Here is a 15,483-nt window from a genome sequence, read left to right as displayed (position 1 = left end):
TTAGGAAGGTACTGACATTTAAGCTATTAGATCTACTCAAGATGGATGAACTAACGAAAGGACTAAGAAATAAAAACTCAAACAAATACAAAGAAGACAGGGGTGAAGTAATAACTATGGGGGTTGAATCAGAATTAATTATAAAGATTATTGGTTAATGCCAAACAAATATAATATCTTGTTTATATCTGCTCTTTCTCATGTTAAATTACAGTAAATTCCAGAACCCTGGAAGTTTAAGTGATTCCAAAGATTATTTGTGTTTGAAGTAATGGATAATTTGGAAATACTCTAGAAAAAAAGATTTATTTTGTTATATTAAAGATAACGATAAACTCTGAAGATACTATCTCCAAACCAGTAGGAAGGAAGTAATGAATGTTTGGAGGATCGATGTAATTTTATTTACTGTTATTGTTTGTATGTATGGAAGGAATGTATGATATTTTATTTGTGTATTTTTAAAATAAATTTTATTAGATTAAAACAACAATTACAACATAACATACATAGCATTACTATTCCAAAATCATTCAAAAACATCAATTTCTTCTACACCTGAAGACAAAACAGAAGACAAAATAAAAAAAAACCCAAAATACAAAATACAAATGTTTTTATACAAATATTTGTGTATTTTTAAAAACCGAATAAAAATTATTTTTAAAAAGTTAGGAAGGTACTTTGAAACTAAAATAAGTATGGCAGGAAGAGTATAAGATGATACACCTTAAGAAGCAGCTGAACTCTGAAGGATCTGCTTCACCCGAGAACTAAAATTTTCCTCTTTCTTTATTTTCAGGTCGTGTGTATTATTTCAATCACATTACAAACGCCAGCCAATGGGAGCGCCCCACTGGAAACAGCAAGAATGGACAAGGGGAGCCCACAAAAGTGCGATGCTCACACCTCTTGGTGAAACATAACCAATCTAGGAGGCCCTCATCATGGAGGGAGGATAAGATTACCCGGAGCAAGGAGGAGGCCCTGGAGCTAATTAATGGCAAGTAAAGCAAAGGAAAGTGAGAGCTTAATACACTGTCTCTGCTTTCCACATCAGGGAGGCTAGCAGTCTATGAAGTGGTTTCCTTTTGTATTTCTGGTGGATGCCAGCAGCCAGTAAACAAGTGGGACTTCTTGTTTCACATTTCATCCCTATTTTATCGTTTTTTTCAATTACCTCTTGGAACCATCTGTTTTTTCAGAAATTGTGCATGCATATGCAGATTCCAGTATGTTCCAGAGAACTTAGATTACTGAGAATCTTGTGTCTATTTTAACATCTCTGGACTTTAAGATTATGGAGATGTGTTTGGAAGTGGGCAATGTCTGTGAAGGCTTGTCCTTCTCAAGCTTTCCAGGTCTATCTATCCATTCTTTGCTTCCCCTATTCACGTTTAGCCCATAAAAACTTTGCCATCTCATCCATCTCCCCATGCCAAGAATTTCCAGTATTATAAAAATGCCATGTTCTAAATTAAGCATGCTGATTGAATTTTTTTAAAACCAGCATGTTGATGTGCCATGAAAGTTGGGAGCACCAGATGTAGATGGCTTTTAGTCTAGAACATGAGAAGCATAGACTAGGGAGATGGCATTAGTTAGGTTTTAAGGCCTGTTTCATATACATATCTGTTGAGGTAGTGAAATCTGCTCAAATACTATGATATTTCATACTGCATATGGAGAGTATTCCAAAGAACAAGTTCCCTCCTGCCCTCCTGTTGAAGAATGGGATGTATTCTTGTGCATTAAAAAGTAGCTTACTGGGGGATGCACTTTTCCATAGCATCTAATTCTTTTAAAAAAAACCAAAACAAGTTCAAGGGGCTTGTATGGTGGGGTGTTCAGTCAGTGCAGTCTCCTTCTGAGCTGAAGTGGCACTGTCCAGGAACTATTGACTATGTCTTCTGCTGGTGATATGACCTGTTCCTAAAAACAATTGTCTTTAAGATATCAAAATAGTAAAAAGGAGCCTTCAGTTTTGTTTGAACAAAAATGGAAATGCTGTCCAGCACAACCTGTTCTAAGAAGTTCAGTCTATATTGTATATTCTGGCATATACCACATAGAAATCCATTCTCCCACCACAGAGAGGGAGAGAGATTAAAATGTCAGTCATATGCTCACAGCAAATAGATTTATCCCCTCTAATGTTGTAATCAAAGCATTACAGTGTGGGTGGAGTCAAGTGAAACAGGTTTGCAAGGTAAGGATATTAATAGGATTGTTCAAGCAGTGCTGCCAGTTCATGTTGATGGCTCTTATTCTAGACTACAGTACATAGAACATCACAAAAGGACAGCCATTGTCTTTCCAATTCAGCAAACGAGTGTGGGTGGATGGGGGACCATGACATACTGGTATCATACATTATCTTGAAGTTGAAGATTGAAGTGTAGACTATTGTGTAGGACACCCACTTCGGAGGAATTCTCAAATCTCTGCTGAATCATTTGGCTATTGAAGTATCAGTTGCTACAGCTTCCAACCTGTTCTGCCATCTCACTTCCATTCGTAGCACTTTATTTTGTAATGCTACCTGAGAAGGTATGCTTTGTATTTTCTTTGTAAAAATGTTTGTTTTTATACTGAAAATAAAATTTGTATTTCAAGCCAAAACAATGCTTGTTAACACATTTTCCTTTATGTTGAATATTTATTTTGTGGTTGGAGGGAGACAAGAGGGCATCATAACTGTGGGCATAGCATGGGAGATAGGCCTGTGATATATGTGAGATCTGCTGCCATGCATGCTTATCCAACCATTTTCAGGTTCAGGAGATCCCTGATTAAGCTCATTTAAAAACAGTAAAAATGTTCTGGAAGCACTGAACTCTTAAGTTCAGTCCTAATGAGGTGGGGAAAAACAGAATAGCAGTATTAGCAAGTAGAAAAATTTTAGTGCCTAAGAATTCTGTCTGGCTTCTTAACCTGTTTTTATAAATACATTATACCTTCACTTGTACAGAGGACATATAAATTCTACATAGCTTGATAATATAAGAGGCAAATGGAAACTGCAGCAGGATTTTTTAAAAGAGAGAAGTGTATTTCAAACCACTTTAGAATGCTCAGTTGGTCTAGATTCTTTCAATGAACTCCAGTCATGGCAACAACAGTACTTTCTGTGATGCAAGGGAGTTGGTTTCCTTAGTTCTAGGCCTTGTCCAACATGACCACTAGAAGCAGCAGCACTTTCTTACGATCTTTTAATCCATCCCATGGGTTGCCTACAAGAAAGCAGCTTGCCAAGGGACAGGCCTTTCCATGTGGTCCTTTTCTCAGTGCTATGGGACAAAAGAATTGGATCAGTCAAGGTTAGAGGAAGAAATGTGCCTTGCGTAGAATATCTTGTATTTTTGGTGCTGTCATCAGATGATGGAGAGTTTTCTTATTTTAGAATCAGGGCTTCTGGGTCAGTGAAAGTAGAAGGCTGCTTTCTGTTGGAGCTATCTCTCTCTTTCTCTCCTTGTTGCTCATCTGGTGACAGATGCATGTTACATCTTCTTTTCTTTTCCCGTTGCATTATAAGTGAATATCTCCTCTTCAGTGAGGAGACACCTTCAGTTCAACACCAGGCTTTATCTAAAATGAACTATGGTTGTCTGCATTAAGCTTTTACTCAATTGGATTTCTTGCACACAAATGTCTTCCTGATAATTTTCCCTCCCCGTGCTTTTTTTTTTAAAGGAACAAACCTATTCTATTTGTAAACTTTACATACAGAGCTGACTGCAAAATTTTGCCATTGGGAAGACATTTCCAAGACAGAGTAAATTATGCCCCTTAATTTATTGTTTTGCTTATGACAGCCTAAATTTAGTTTGGGTTGACTGTCATCAGATGCTTTCATACAGTTCTGAGTCTGAGGTCCAGAACACACTGCAGAAATAATACAGTTTGAGACCGCTTTAACTGCCCTCGCTCAGTGCTAGGGAATCCTGGGAATTATAGTTTATTGTGGCACCAGAGTTCTCTGACAAAGAAGGCTAAATGTCTCACAGAACTACAGTTCCCAGAATTCTCTGGCATCGAACCAGGGCACATAAAGCGGTCTCAAACTGAATGATTTCTGCAGTGTGTTTTAGACCTCAGAAGGATATTTATGACATGTTTTCATCCTGACAAATGTCATAATTTAAAAAAATGCATATATTTTATTATGTAAAGTAATATATGCAGTATGTAAGTATGTATTTTTCAACCAGGGCTCCCCAAAATATGCTTTCCAGGTTACTGATGGCAGTCATATCTTTCAGTCTGGTAAATGCACTCTGATTTTGTGCTGAGTTTCAGAAGCTCAGTGTGACAACCAAGGTAAGATCCTGTCCATCCTCCAAGTGTGGTTTTCAGATATCATTCACAATTTGTGAAGTCCGTTACAAAAATGCACTGCAGTGGCATCATTTATTTTTTAGGAAATTGTGACTTTTACCTCACAGTATGGCTTTTCAGACATTTCTACAATAGAATACAGATAGAGGCAGGAAAGAGAAATGTCAACACTTCTGTTGTATTCAGATTGCACTGCGCAATGTTCCTGTGTGCCCTCTAGAGTGTGCACACCCCTCCACAGTTCTTCTTTCCTAGTAGAAATTGAGACTTGTCAGCCTTTAACTTGTGTGAGTCCGATATATGAATCTGCTTGCTTATAGCACACACAGATGTGAGAGGAGAAGGGCAGCTGTTCAAGGAAGGAAGCTAGTTGCATACAGACTTCCTTTTATTGTGTAGTTTTAAAAAATACAGTAAGATTTTCCTTATTTTGAACCCATGCATATTGGCATAGGGGGAAAATCTGTTGTCACTAGAAATTAGAACATATTTCTTTCTCAGAAAAAAGCAGCAAAGTTTGGAACTCCATTAATCTGGCCTTCTGAATAAAAACAACAGACCAGCTGATATTGGAGATTTTTTATTTACCATAAAGCTTCCCTTTCTCACTGAGATTAGTGGTGTGTCTGGCATAATATGGTGCAGCTAGCACTTTGCTATTGAACTATTGTCATATTTATTTTGGGTTAAGATATAAAAACACTGCACTAGTTTTTGGAATTGTTGCCCTTGATAAAAACATTCCTTACTGAATATTTGATGTGACTGACCTCATTTGAACTTGAATGTTAGGGGTTTAGGAGCTCGACAGACAGGCAGTAAGGGGCAGCGAGATGCCACACCTTTCTGCCCCAGATCGTTGCCGCAACAATGATCTGCACCTTCTCGGAAGCAAAAAGAAGCTGCTCACAGCAGCTTCCTGGAAGGGGCACCATCATGGCCCTCATGTTTGGGTGCTGTGTCACCCTTGTGTCATCATGGTGCGCCCTGTGTGCATCATGATGGGGCCTGGACAGCGGACTAGGGTTCTTGGTCGTGTGCATGCCCAACCCTAGTCTGTGTACAGACTGGCGTAAACTGCCAGTCAGTACAGAGCCTTACTTGCCTAGCTACCATTTTAATAATAATAATAATAATAATAATAATAATAATAATAATAATAATTTTTATTTATATGTCCCGTCTCTTCCAAGGATCAAAGTGGGATTACAACATTAAAATGATATATACAGTTTAAGTGATCAATAAAATACTAATATTGAATTATACATCCTTATTTGTTCGTTAAAATCTCCAAACATCAAATCATATACCATCATGATTAGGGTGGGGTCTTAATCATTGTCTCTATATCAAATCCGATGAGAAAGCCCACCAGAAGAGATCCGTCTTAAGTGCCTTCTTAGAGGCATCTAAGGTGGTAATGAGACGGATCTTCTCTGGCAGTCTATTCCATAGTTTAGGTGACTGTAGCAGTAAATGCTCTGTGGGAAGTTGTGGTTAATCGGGAATTACAGTGTTCCAACAAATTCTTCCCTGATGTTCTGAGTGTGCAGGGCAGATTATGTAGGGAGAGGCGTTCCTGCAAGTAACTCGGGCCCGAGCCATGTAGGGCTTTAAAGGTAATAACCAACACCTTGTATTGCGCCCAGAAGCTAATTGGCAGCCAGTGGAGAGATTTTAACACTGTTGTTATGTGGTCAAACCTAGAAGTACCAATGACCAATCTGGCTGCTGCATTTTGAATCAGTTGAAGCTTCTGAACTTGGTACAAGGGTAGCCCCAAGTAGAGCGCATTGCAGAAATCTAAATGAGAGATCATAAAGACTTTCTTGCTTTCCTTTGAACATCTTAAACTGCCTGATACTGAATTATTAATCTATCCAGTTCACTATTATCTACCCTGGGGGTAACTTCTTAAGGCAGAGGTGTGAATAGTGTGGTCCTCCAGATGATGTTGGACTGCAGCCCTAGCATTCCTCGTTGGCATAACCAGTAGTGAGGAGTGTTGCAGGTTGTAGTCTGCATGATTTAACCTGCTATAGAGTGTGAGGTGCAGGTCTTACTCAGCTTTTGCTATCTCTGATCCTTTCACAGGAGATGTCAGGGACTGATTCCAAATGTATTGCTGGTATGTGCTTCCTCAGTCTTATAAATATTTTTATACTTCTAATGAGAAGGTGTTGCCACTCTTGCCCACCATCTGTAGTACCAAATTATCATCATTTATGTCAGAGTGGAGAAAGTGCAGCTCACAGGCTACATGTGGCTCCAAAACCATTGTTTTTTTTGCCCTACAGGCCCCAAACATTTTTGAACAATTTTTTTAATCCCTCCTCCCCCAAAGAACTAAAATGCTTTTGGCAAAGGAGACCCCCTGGGGCAATGTCATGTTTTAGTACCCCTGGGCTATTTCAGGCCCAACAGAAGCCTTTCTTATGAGAAGTGACCTGAAAGTTGACTTCTAGGCATATTGTAATTGGAATGGTATAATTTTCCCTCATACTTTCATGAAAGTATTCAGGGAAGGGTTTGATATTTTTATTGAGGGAGCAGTGCTCTGAAATCTGTGGGTGGGCAATGCAACCCCCTAATCCCCAACTAGTCCCCCCCTCCCTCTGGCCATCTATTCAGTTTGGGAATGCCTAGTTGTTCCAGGTTCTTTCTTTGTACTCCAGTCTTGGCAACAACAGTATTCTCTGTGTGGCAAGAGAGTCATGTTCCTTAGTTCTAGGCCTTGTCCAACATGACCAATAGAAGCAGCAGCACCTCCTTATGATATTCATTGAGAAAAACATGAGGGGGAGACAGGCATTTTCTGCGCATAGGACCACTTCTGGAATATAAAGTGATTTGAAATGCTGAGCCACCTTGGGGTCCCTTGGCTGGAGAAAAATGGAATGAATAAATAAATAAATAAATAAATAAATAAATAATCCCTACAGCTAATCTATATCCATTGCACATAATTCACATATGTACAAATGCATTTCCATAGTTGGATGCATTGTATATTGCTGCTCTTAAACTGGAATGTGAAAAAAATTGGACTCAGACCTTGGAAAAAAGAAACTCAATGCATTTAGCTGAGTTATCAGAGTGGAAGAAACTAACGAACCTGGAATTTTTTGTGCTTTGGTATTTCTGTCAATCACTCCCCAGAATTGTCTACTTAACATTGAAGAGTTTAGCACAGCATCTTGGAAATGGTGGTGATAGCTTTATATATGTTCCTTAGACTCACTGCATGAAGGCACACAAGACAGGGAGAGGGATAAGCTTGATCTTTTTTTCCAGATATACTGGCTTCCCACAGAAGGCTATAAACATGTACAAACATGGAGACACTTTTTATATGTGTCTTTCCCACCTGGAAGCTGATACAGAGCTCAGTTTGTGGCTGAGGTAGAAGATTGAAGTGAAGTGCATCATACAAAGCTTAATTAGGTCTGTATTATTGAAAAATTGCAGGCCAAATGTGCATTCACATTCAGGGGGCCATGCTACTTGTAGCTAGGGTAGTTAAAAAGTAAAGACTTTAAAGCCTATTTATTCTTTTCAGTTGAGTCCATTATCAGTTATGAAACACACTGCATTAAAGGGTGATCTATGGAAACTCATGGGAATCTGATTTTTTTTTGAGGGGTCGGTCAGTCATTGTAGTTTAAATGCAGTATTGCAGGGCTTCCTCCTAGAACAGGAGTGGACAAAGTGCCGCCTACAGCCCATACATGGCCCCATATGGCTGCTTTTCATAGACTCATAGAGTTGGAAGAGACCTCAAGGGCCATGAAGTCTAAACCTCTGACTTGCAGTAACACCCAAATAACCCCCAACAGATGGCCATCCAGCCTCTATTTAAAACCTCTAAAAGAGACTCCATCACTTTCTGAGGGAGTGTGTTCCACTGTTGTCTTACTGTCGGGAAGTTCTTCCTAATGTTGAACTGGAATCTTTTTCTCCTTTTGCAGTTCCCAGGTCCTCTCAAGAGTTAAAACAAACAATTTTTCAAAGTATATTTTCAAAAAAGTGCATGGGGAGCACCTTCCTTATTTTGAGAAGAAATGTGTTTCCTGAAAGGTTTCAGACATATGTTGTTTTTTTCTGATAAAAGGTGTATGTCTCGTGCACCTGACTTTAGTGCAAAAGTTCACATTTAATACAGCTCACAGAGGGCTTGTGATAGCCCACGTGCTGAGTGTTGACCATTTTTGTAATATTGATTTACTTAGTTAAAAATACTTACACAGTATGTATAATCTCCGTATCTGTGGGGGATGTGTTCCCAGATTTACCGTAGATATTGAAAATTAAGTAAAATGGCGAACCCTATATTTTAGTGGAAGCTGACCATAGAGTCACACTGGAGGACCTCCACATGTCTAGAGGGACCTTTCCCCCAAACCCGGGTAAGTGAAATTACAGTTACTGGTTCCACAGATATGGGGGTCATAGTGTATCATGAAATCTCAGGGCAGATTAAAGCCAGCATCAAGCAGTTTAAAACAGTTTGAAACAAAAGAAATAATTTAAACAGAATAAAAATCACATTAAAAGAAAAACAGTTTAAAAGGTTAAAGGAATTTAAAACTACATGGATATTTTGGGAAGAATCGCACCCAAAGGGTTGAATAAACAGCAGTGAATAGTATTCAGTGTTAAACAAAGCATCAGTGCCATTTAGGCCTCCAAATGAGAGCAAAATTCACAACCAGGGTGCCACAGATAAAGCTTTCTACATCCTCTATAGTGTATTGAGCATAATGGAGGGATGCAGAATGCATCTACATTGCAAGATTAATGCAGTTTGGCACCACTTTAACTGCCATGGCTCGGTGCTATGAAATTCTGGTATTTGTAGTTTTGTGATATAGTTAGTCTGTGTCAGACAGCTCTGATGCCACTACAAATTCCATCACACTGAGCCAAGACAGTTAAAGCGATGCCAAACTTCATTATTTCTGCAGTATGCCAGCAGTCACAGAGGTGGGCCTGTCCCGCAGACCTGAGACTTCAGGCAAGTGTGTATTGGGACAGATGGTTCTTCAGGCATAGGTTCATTTACTAAATATACAGGCAGTTTTGTACAATTTTATATTCTGTGACTGAACTTTATAATTTTATGCCCTCAAATGAAAGACTATTTGACTCAGCCATCCAAATGGCAGAAAAATACTGTTCTGCCTGTAAATACAGATTTTGATACCTAGAAGTTTACTTGGTCTTCAAGTAGGTAATTTTGTTTAATGTTATGTGTACAGAGAACTAAATAGAAATCCATTGATTTTGCAATCCTCTTGTCTCTAAGTGGGTTTTCTGTGCTCTAAAGGTAACTGCTGTTATGATTGGCAAGTCTGTGCATATTCTCTTAGAAACAAGAGTCACCCACTTGTTAATTTTGATCAGATGTAGTGAAGTCTCAAGTGAGAAATGATCATATCTGAATAGTTTTAGCAAGCATTTGGTATACGTTCATTGAAGAAACACACAAATTACAGACTGGACATCAGTTGTTAGAAATAGTGAAGTGAGAACCAACGTGGTATAGTGGTTTGGGTGTTGGACTATGACTCTGGAGACCAGGGTCGATTCCCAGCTCAGACATGAAACTCACTGGGTGCTCTTGGGAAGACACACACTCTCGGCCTCAGGAAGGCAATTGCAGTTTTCTTGCCAAGAAAACCCCATGATAGGTTTAAGGGTTGCCATGAGAAATGACTTGAAGGCATACAACACACACATAAATACACCAGTTTTTATTTCATCAAGTGAACACTTTTGAAGCTATTCTTGTAGTGTCTGATCTAGAACACAGAGGAGAAATCTACAGGATATAAATACAGATGTACTGTATATACTCAACTATAACTCAACATCATGTATAAGTCGAGGACAGGTTTTGAGGCCAAAATTATGGATTTTAATATGACCCTTGGATAACTTGAGGGTAAAATTTATGGGCATGTAACGAAGGATATAAAGAACAAAGCAAAGGAAAACAATGCCAAAGAATGTATAAAAATCCAGCAGGGATAACTGTTTGGGCGTGTACTAAAGGCTGGATGGATGAGAGAGAGTAGAAGTGGGCCAGAGCTTCCAGGGCAGATTATACTCTTGCCTTTCACCAGGGGATGTGTGTGTGTGTGTGTGTGTGATTTAAAGTACAGTACTTACATTGACCTGTGGATAAGTCGACTCAGGTTTTTGGGATCAATTTTTTAACCTAGACTTTTACATGAGTATATACATTAAATCTATATATGTTCCCCTTAAAACATCACAAGAAGTTCTGGCAGCCTGATAAAGTAGCTATGCAGATCCCATCTGATCTTCGAAGCTAACAGGGTTAGCTTTGGTTAATATTTAGAGGGGACTGGATACTGCCAATGAATACCAGGTGCTGTAGGCTACATTTCAGAGGAAGGAACTAGCAAAACTGAAAACCACTTCTGAGTCTTTGTTGCCTAAGCAAACTATGTAATTCATGAGATTGCCATAAACTGACAAGTGACTTGAAGGCACATACACACATGCATTTAGGTGCTGGTACTTAACGTGGTAGCACTCTTAAAGGAAGCTGTCATTTCCTTCGGATTCTTATGGGCCAGGTTGTGTGCACTCTGGGCTAAGAGGAACTGAAGCCTTGCTGTCTGAATTCTGTGGAAGGAAAAGCTGAATACTGCAATCCATGCACATTTATGCAAATTAAGCAAATTTGCATGACCTCGTTAGCATAATTCTGCCACTTTTACTAGACAAGGGGATATGCAAAGAAGCTATACAAGGCACTGAACCGTAGCATGCAACAACCCTGTTTATATGTCTGGCTGCTAGCTTCCAAACGTGATATTTTATCTACAATTTGATTTGAATAAAACTGTCAATCCCCCAAACAATTTTCTAGATGGGTATTGTTTAGACATTATGCAGCATATAAAATACCTTTATCTCTTGCAGTGATAGTGAGCATACTTTATCACACACACTGCTTATCTTGCAGCTGTTCATCAGTATTTTCATGGATTGGGTGTGGGAGCAGAATGGTCCTCTGGGTATACTGCATTACACTCCTTTGTGCTCCATGGCATTTTATTTAAATGTTGAGAAAAGGTTTACAAAGGCTGGTCATACTTGGGCAATAAGTAACCTCCAAGTTTCTTTGTAGCAGAATATCTGTCAGGTAAAATCACTCCTGCAGAGGAAGGTTTAGTTGAAGATCACAGGAGCACAGCATATATTCTGTATGCAAACAGTCTCAGGTTCAATCTCCCACTTTTTTCCAATTGGGGCTGAGAATCCCTACGAAGCTGGAGCCACTACCAGTCAGCATAGGCCAAGGTAAATAACTTGTGACCTTTTAGATGAGCTGTTACTGGATCTGACTTGGAATAAAGGAATTTCCTAGTTCCTGTCTCCAAAGAACAAGTTTGTCTATTGTATCAATATCAATAGTGGTTTGATGTTATGTTCCTTCAAGTCATTTCTGACTTACGGCAATCATAAAGCAACCTTATCACAGTGCTTTCTTCATAATATTTGTCAGAGGAGATTTTGCTGTTGCCTTTCTGTGAGACCAAGAGAGTGTGACTTTCCCAGTGGGTCTCCATATTCAAGTGGGGTTTCAAACGCAGGTCTCATGGAATCTTAGCCCAGCACAATGATAGTGTAATCTGAGACAAGCAGGCAGGAGATCCAATTCTAGAAGAAATTAGGAGCTTGAACAGACAAATTCTACTTGCTCGGACTGGAGCAATATCCTGAGGCGAGGGCAGGGAAAGGAATCTTATGGCTTTCTGCATTATATTGGACTGCAACTTCCATTATTCTTCATCACTGGCTGTGTTGGCTAGGGCTGCCGGTATTTGCTAACCAACAACATTAGGGTGGGTAGGAGCCACATGAGTTGTCCAGAGGGATTAGAGTTATCTGATACAGTACTCAGACATGTTTTAGGATTGGCATTGTAGATATGGTGACACCTTTCAACTACAGAGCTCAGTTTTCAGGGTTGTTGACAGTGCCTTGTTGATGGGAGCCGTAAGTGGGAAATGGTAGTGAAGAAAACTTGTTGTTGTTGTTTTTTAAAAAATAAAATCAGTCATTCTTGTACTCTGGGACTTTCATTGACAATCAAAAGGATTTTTTTTAAAAAAAATCCTGATTTTACTTGCATGTAAGGAAATCCATTGCCATTATAAGCAAAGATTTTCCTTTTGCCCTCCAGACAGTAAGAGTTCACCTTAATTGCTCTTGAGGGTCTTTTTAGTCTTTGGCAAAACAAAATACTGCCTGCCTCAGTGGCCAATGGCATAGAGCAAGATTATTTATTTATTTATCATTTTTATGCCACCTTTCTCTCAGAAAGGGACCCAAGGTGGCTCACAAATAAAAACATTTAAAAAGAATTTACAATACAAGTTTTAAAATCAATTGAAAACATCAAATAAAAACAGTATAAAATTACAGGTATCATTCCCTTAGAGTGTGGTGATGTCTCCGTTGGAGGTTATTAAACAGACTGGATGGCCATCTGTCGGGGTTGCTTTGATTGTGAGTTCCTGCATGACAGGGGGTTTGGACTAAATGGCCCTTGAGGGGTCTTCCAACTCTTAAGATTCTATGATACATACATTAAAAACTACACTACACACCACATATAACAAACACCCCATATAAAAGCTATCCTATGATTATGTATTAAACACTTGTCTGAAAGGAAAAGCAGGGGGGGCAGCCTAGTCTCCTATGGAAGGGCATTCCAGAGGTTAACCCACTTGGTGCCATCCATTGATTTTGGTCTGAAGCATCTGGAGGACACTAGGTTGCCTACCTCTGATGGAATATAGGCAGTCAGGTAGGCATGAATAATTCAAATCTAGCAGCAAATTAGAATACGGAAGTAAAACAAGATTTTAATCAGAGCTGGGCCACATCATTGCAAAACATTAAAAATAAATTATATCTAAAACTGCTTCCTATTCTGTGAGTATATTGTCCATGTGTATGTTAGTTATGGAGAGAGAATTACCAGAGGTTCAAGTGGGGTTCAGGAAAGGAAGAGACACTAGGGACCACATTTCAAACATACAATGGCTAATGGAGTGCACCAGGGAATTCCAAAAGAAAATCAGCATGTACTTCATAGACTTTAGCAAAGCTTTTGACTGCATAGATCATGAAAAGCTATGGAATGCCCTTAAAGACATGGCAGTGCCAAGACATCTGAGAGTCCTGATGAGAAATCTGTACTCAGGACACAGAACAGAACACAGAGAAACGGAATGGTTCCCAGTTGGCAAAGGAATCAGACAAGGCTGCATCCTTTCACCCTATCTGTTCAACTTGTATGTAGAACATATTATAAGAAAAGCAGGCTTGGACACAGAAGAAGGAGTGAAAATAGGAAGAAGGAATATCAACAATCTAAGATATGCAGATGACACCATAGTACTAGCAGAAAACCTCACCGACCTGGAACACCTACTAAGGAAGATCAAAGAAGAAAATGTAAAGGCAGGCTTAATGTTGAACATAAAGAAAACAAAAATAATGACCACCTTCACAGATTAATTTTAGACAATGAAGAAATAGAAATAGTAAAAGAATTCTCATACCTGGGATCAAGCATCGATAGATATGGGGACTGCACTCAGGAAATCAGAAGAAGATTAAGAATGAGAAGGGTGGCTATGAAAGAACTAGAAAAGATTCTAAAATGTGAAGATATACAACTTAGCACAAAAGTTAAAATCATACAAGCCACTATATTCCCTATTACCATGTATGGATGTGAGAGCTGGACAGTTAAGAAAGATGATAGGAAGAAAATCAGTTCATTTGAGATGTGGTGCTGGAGAAGAGTGCTGAGGATCCCATGGACAGCCAAAGAAACAAACAAATGGATGGGAGTTTCTTAAAAGGGAGATTCTGAAGGCACAATTTCAAACAGTTCCAATGAGGAAGAAAAATGGGAGATTTCTCAAGAAACCAGGATGGATGACTAAAGAACTTTCAACTGAGCTAAGATTAAAAAGGGACATGTATAAGAAATGGAAAAATGGGGAAATCACCAAAGAGGAATTCAAACAAATAGCAAGCCTGTGTAGGGGTAAAGTCAAAAGCCAAAGCACAGAATGAACTCAGGCCTGCTAGAGAGGTTAAGAACAACAAAAAGGGCTTTTTTGGATATGTCCGCAGCAAAAGGAAGAAGAAGGAAATGGTAGGGCCACCGCATGGAGAAGATGGCAAAATGCTAACAGAGGACAGAGAAAAGGCAGAATTACTCAACACCTTCTTTGCCTCAGTCTTCTCAGAAAAGGCAAAGGGAACTCAACCTGAGGATAAAGGAGCAGAGGACAGAAAAGAGGAATTTCAGCACAGAATAAGTAAAGAGATAGTACAGGAATACCTGTTCAACCTAAACGAATATAAGTCTCCAGGACCAGATGAACTACATCCAAGGGTATTAAAAGAACTGGCAAATGTAATATCAGAGCCATTGGCAATAATCTTTGAGAAGTCCTGGAGAACCGGAGAAGTGCCAGCCGACTGGAGGAGGGCAAACGTCCCCATCTTCAAAAAAGGGAAAAAAGAGGATCCCAACAATTATCGTCCAGTTAGTCTGACATCGATACCAGGAAAGATTTTAGAGCAGATAATTAAACAAAAAGTCTGTGAACGTCTAGAAAGTAATTCCATAATCACAAAAGGTCAACACGGGTTTCAGAGAAAGAAATCATGCCAGACAAACCTGATCTCTTTTTTTGATAAAATTACCAACTTGTTAGATGAAGGGAATGCTGTGGATGATCCCATCCCATCCAAGAATATCCCATGATATTCTTGCAAACAAACTTGTAAAATGTGGGCTAGACAAAGTAACTGTTACATGGATTTGTAATTGGTTGACTGGCCGAAGCCAAAGAGTGCTCAACAATGGCTCCTTTTCATCCTGGAAAGAAGTGACCAGTGGGGTCCCACAAGGGTCTGTCCTGGGCCCAGTGCTATTCAATATCTTTATCAATGACTTGGAGGACAAAATTGGGGGCATACTTATCAAATTTGCAGATGACACCAAATTAGGGGGAATAGCTAATACCCTAGAGGACAGGATCAAGATTCAAAATGACCTGAACAGACTAGAAA

The 15,483-nt window shown here is 39.2% G+C and overlaps 1 protein-coding gene across 1 annotated transcript in view; it reads left to right on the top strand.

The window, feature by feature from the left end:
- The window catches only part of PIN1 (peptidylprolyl cis/trans isomerase, NIMA-interacting 1), a 52,090-nt gene that overhangs the window by 14,387 nt on the left and 22,220 nt on the right, over positions 1–15,483 (top strand). Inside the window, exon 2 of the mRNA XM_089482992.1 lies at positions 803–1,003. Coding sequence (XP_089339118.1) covers positions 803–1,003 — 201 coding nt within the window. The remainder of the gene's footprint in view (positions 1–802; positions 1,004–15,483) is intronic.

Source organism: Sceloporus occidentalis, unplaced genomic scaffold (assembly GCF_023333645.1).
Source record: "Sceloporus occidentalis isolate IW3139 unplaced genomic scaffold, rSceOcc1.0.p SCAF_1, whole genome shotgun sequence".
NCBI lineage: Eukaryota > Metazoa > Chordata > Lepidosauria > Squamata > Phrynosomatidae > Sceloporus > Sceloporus occidentalis.
Note: the sequence above shows the minus strand (reverse complement) of the source record. Positions and strands in the feature narration are given on the sequence as shown.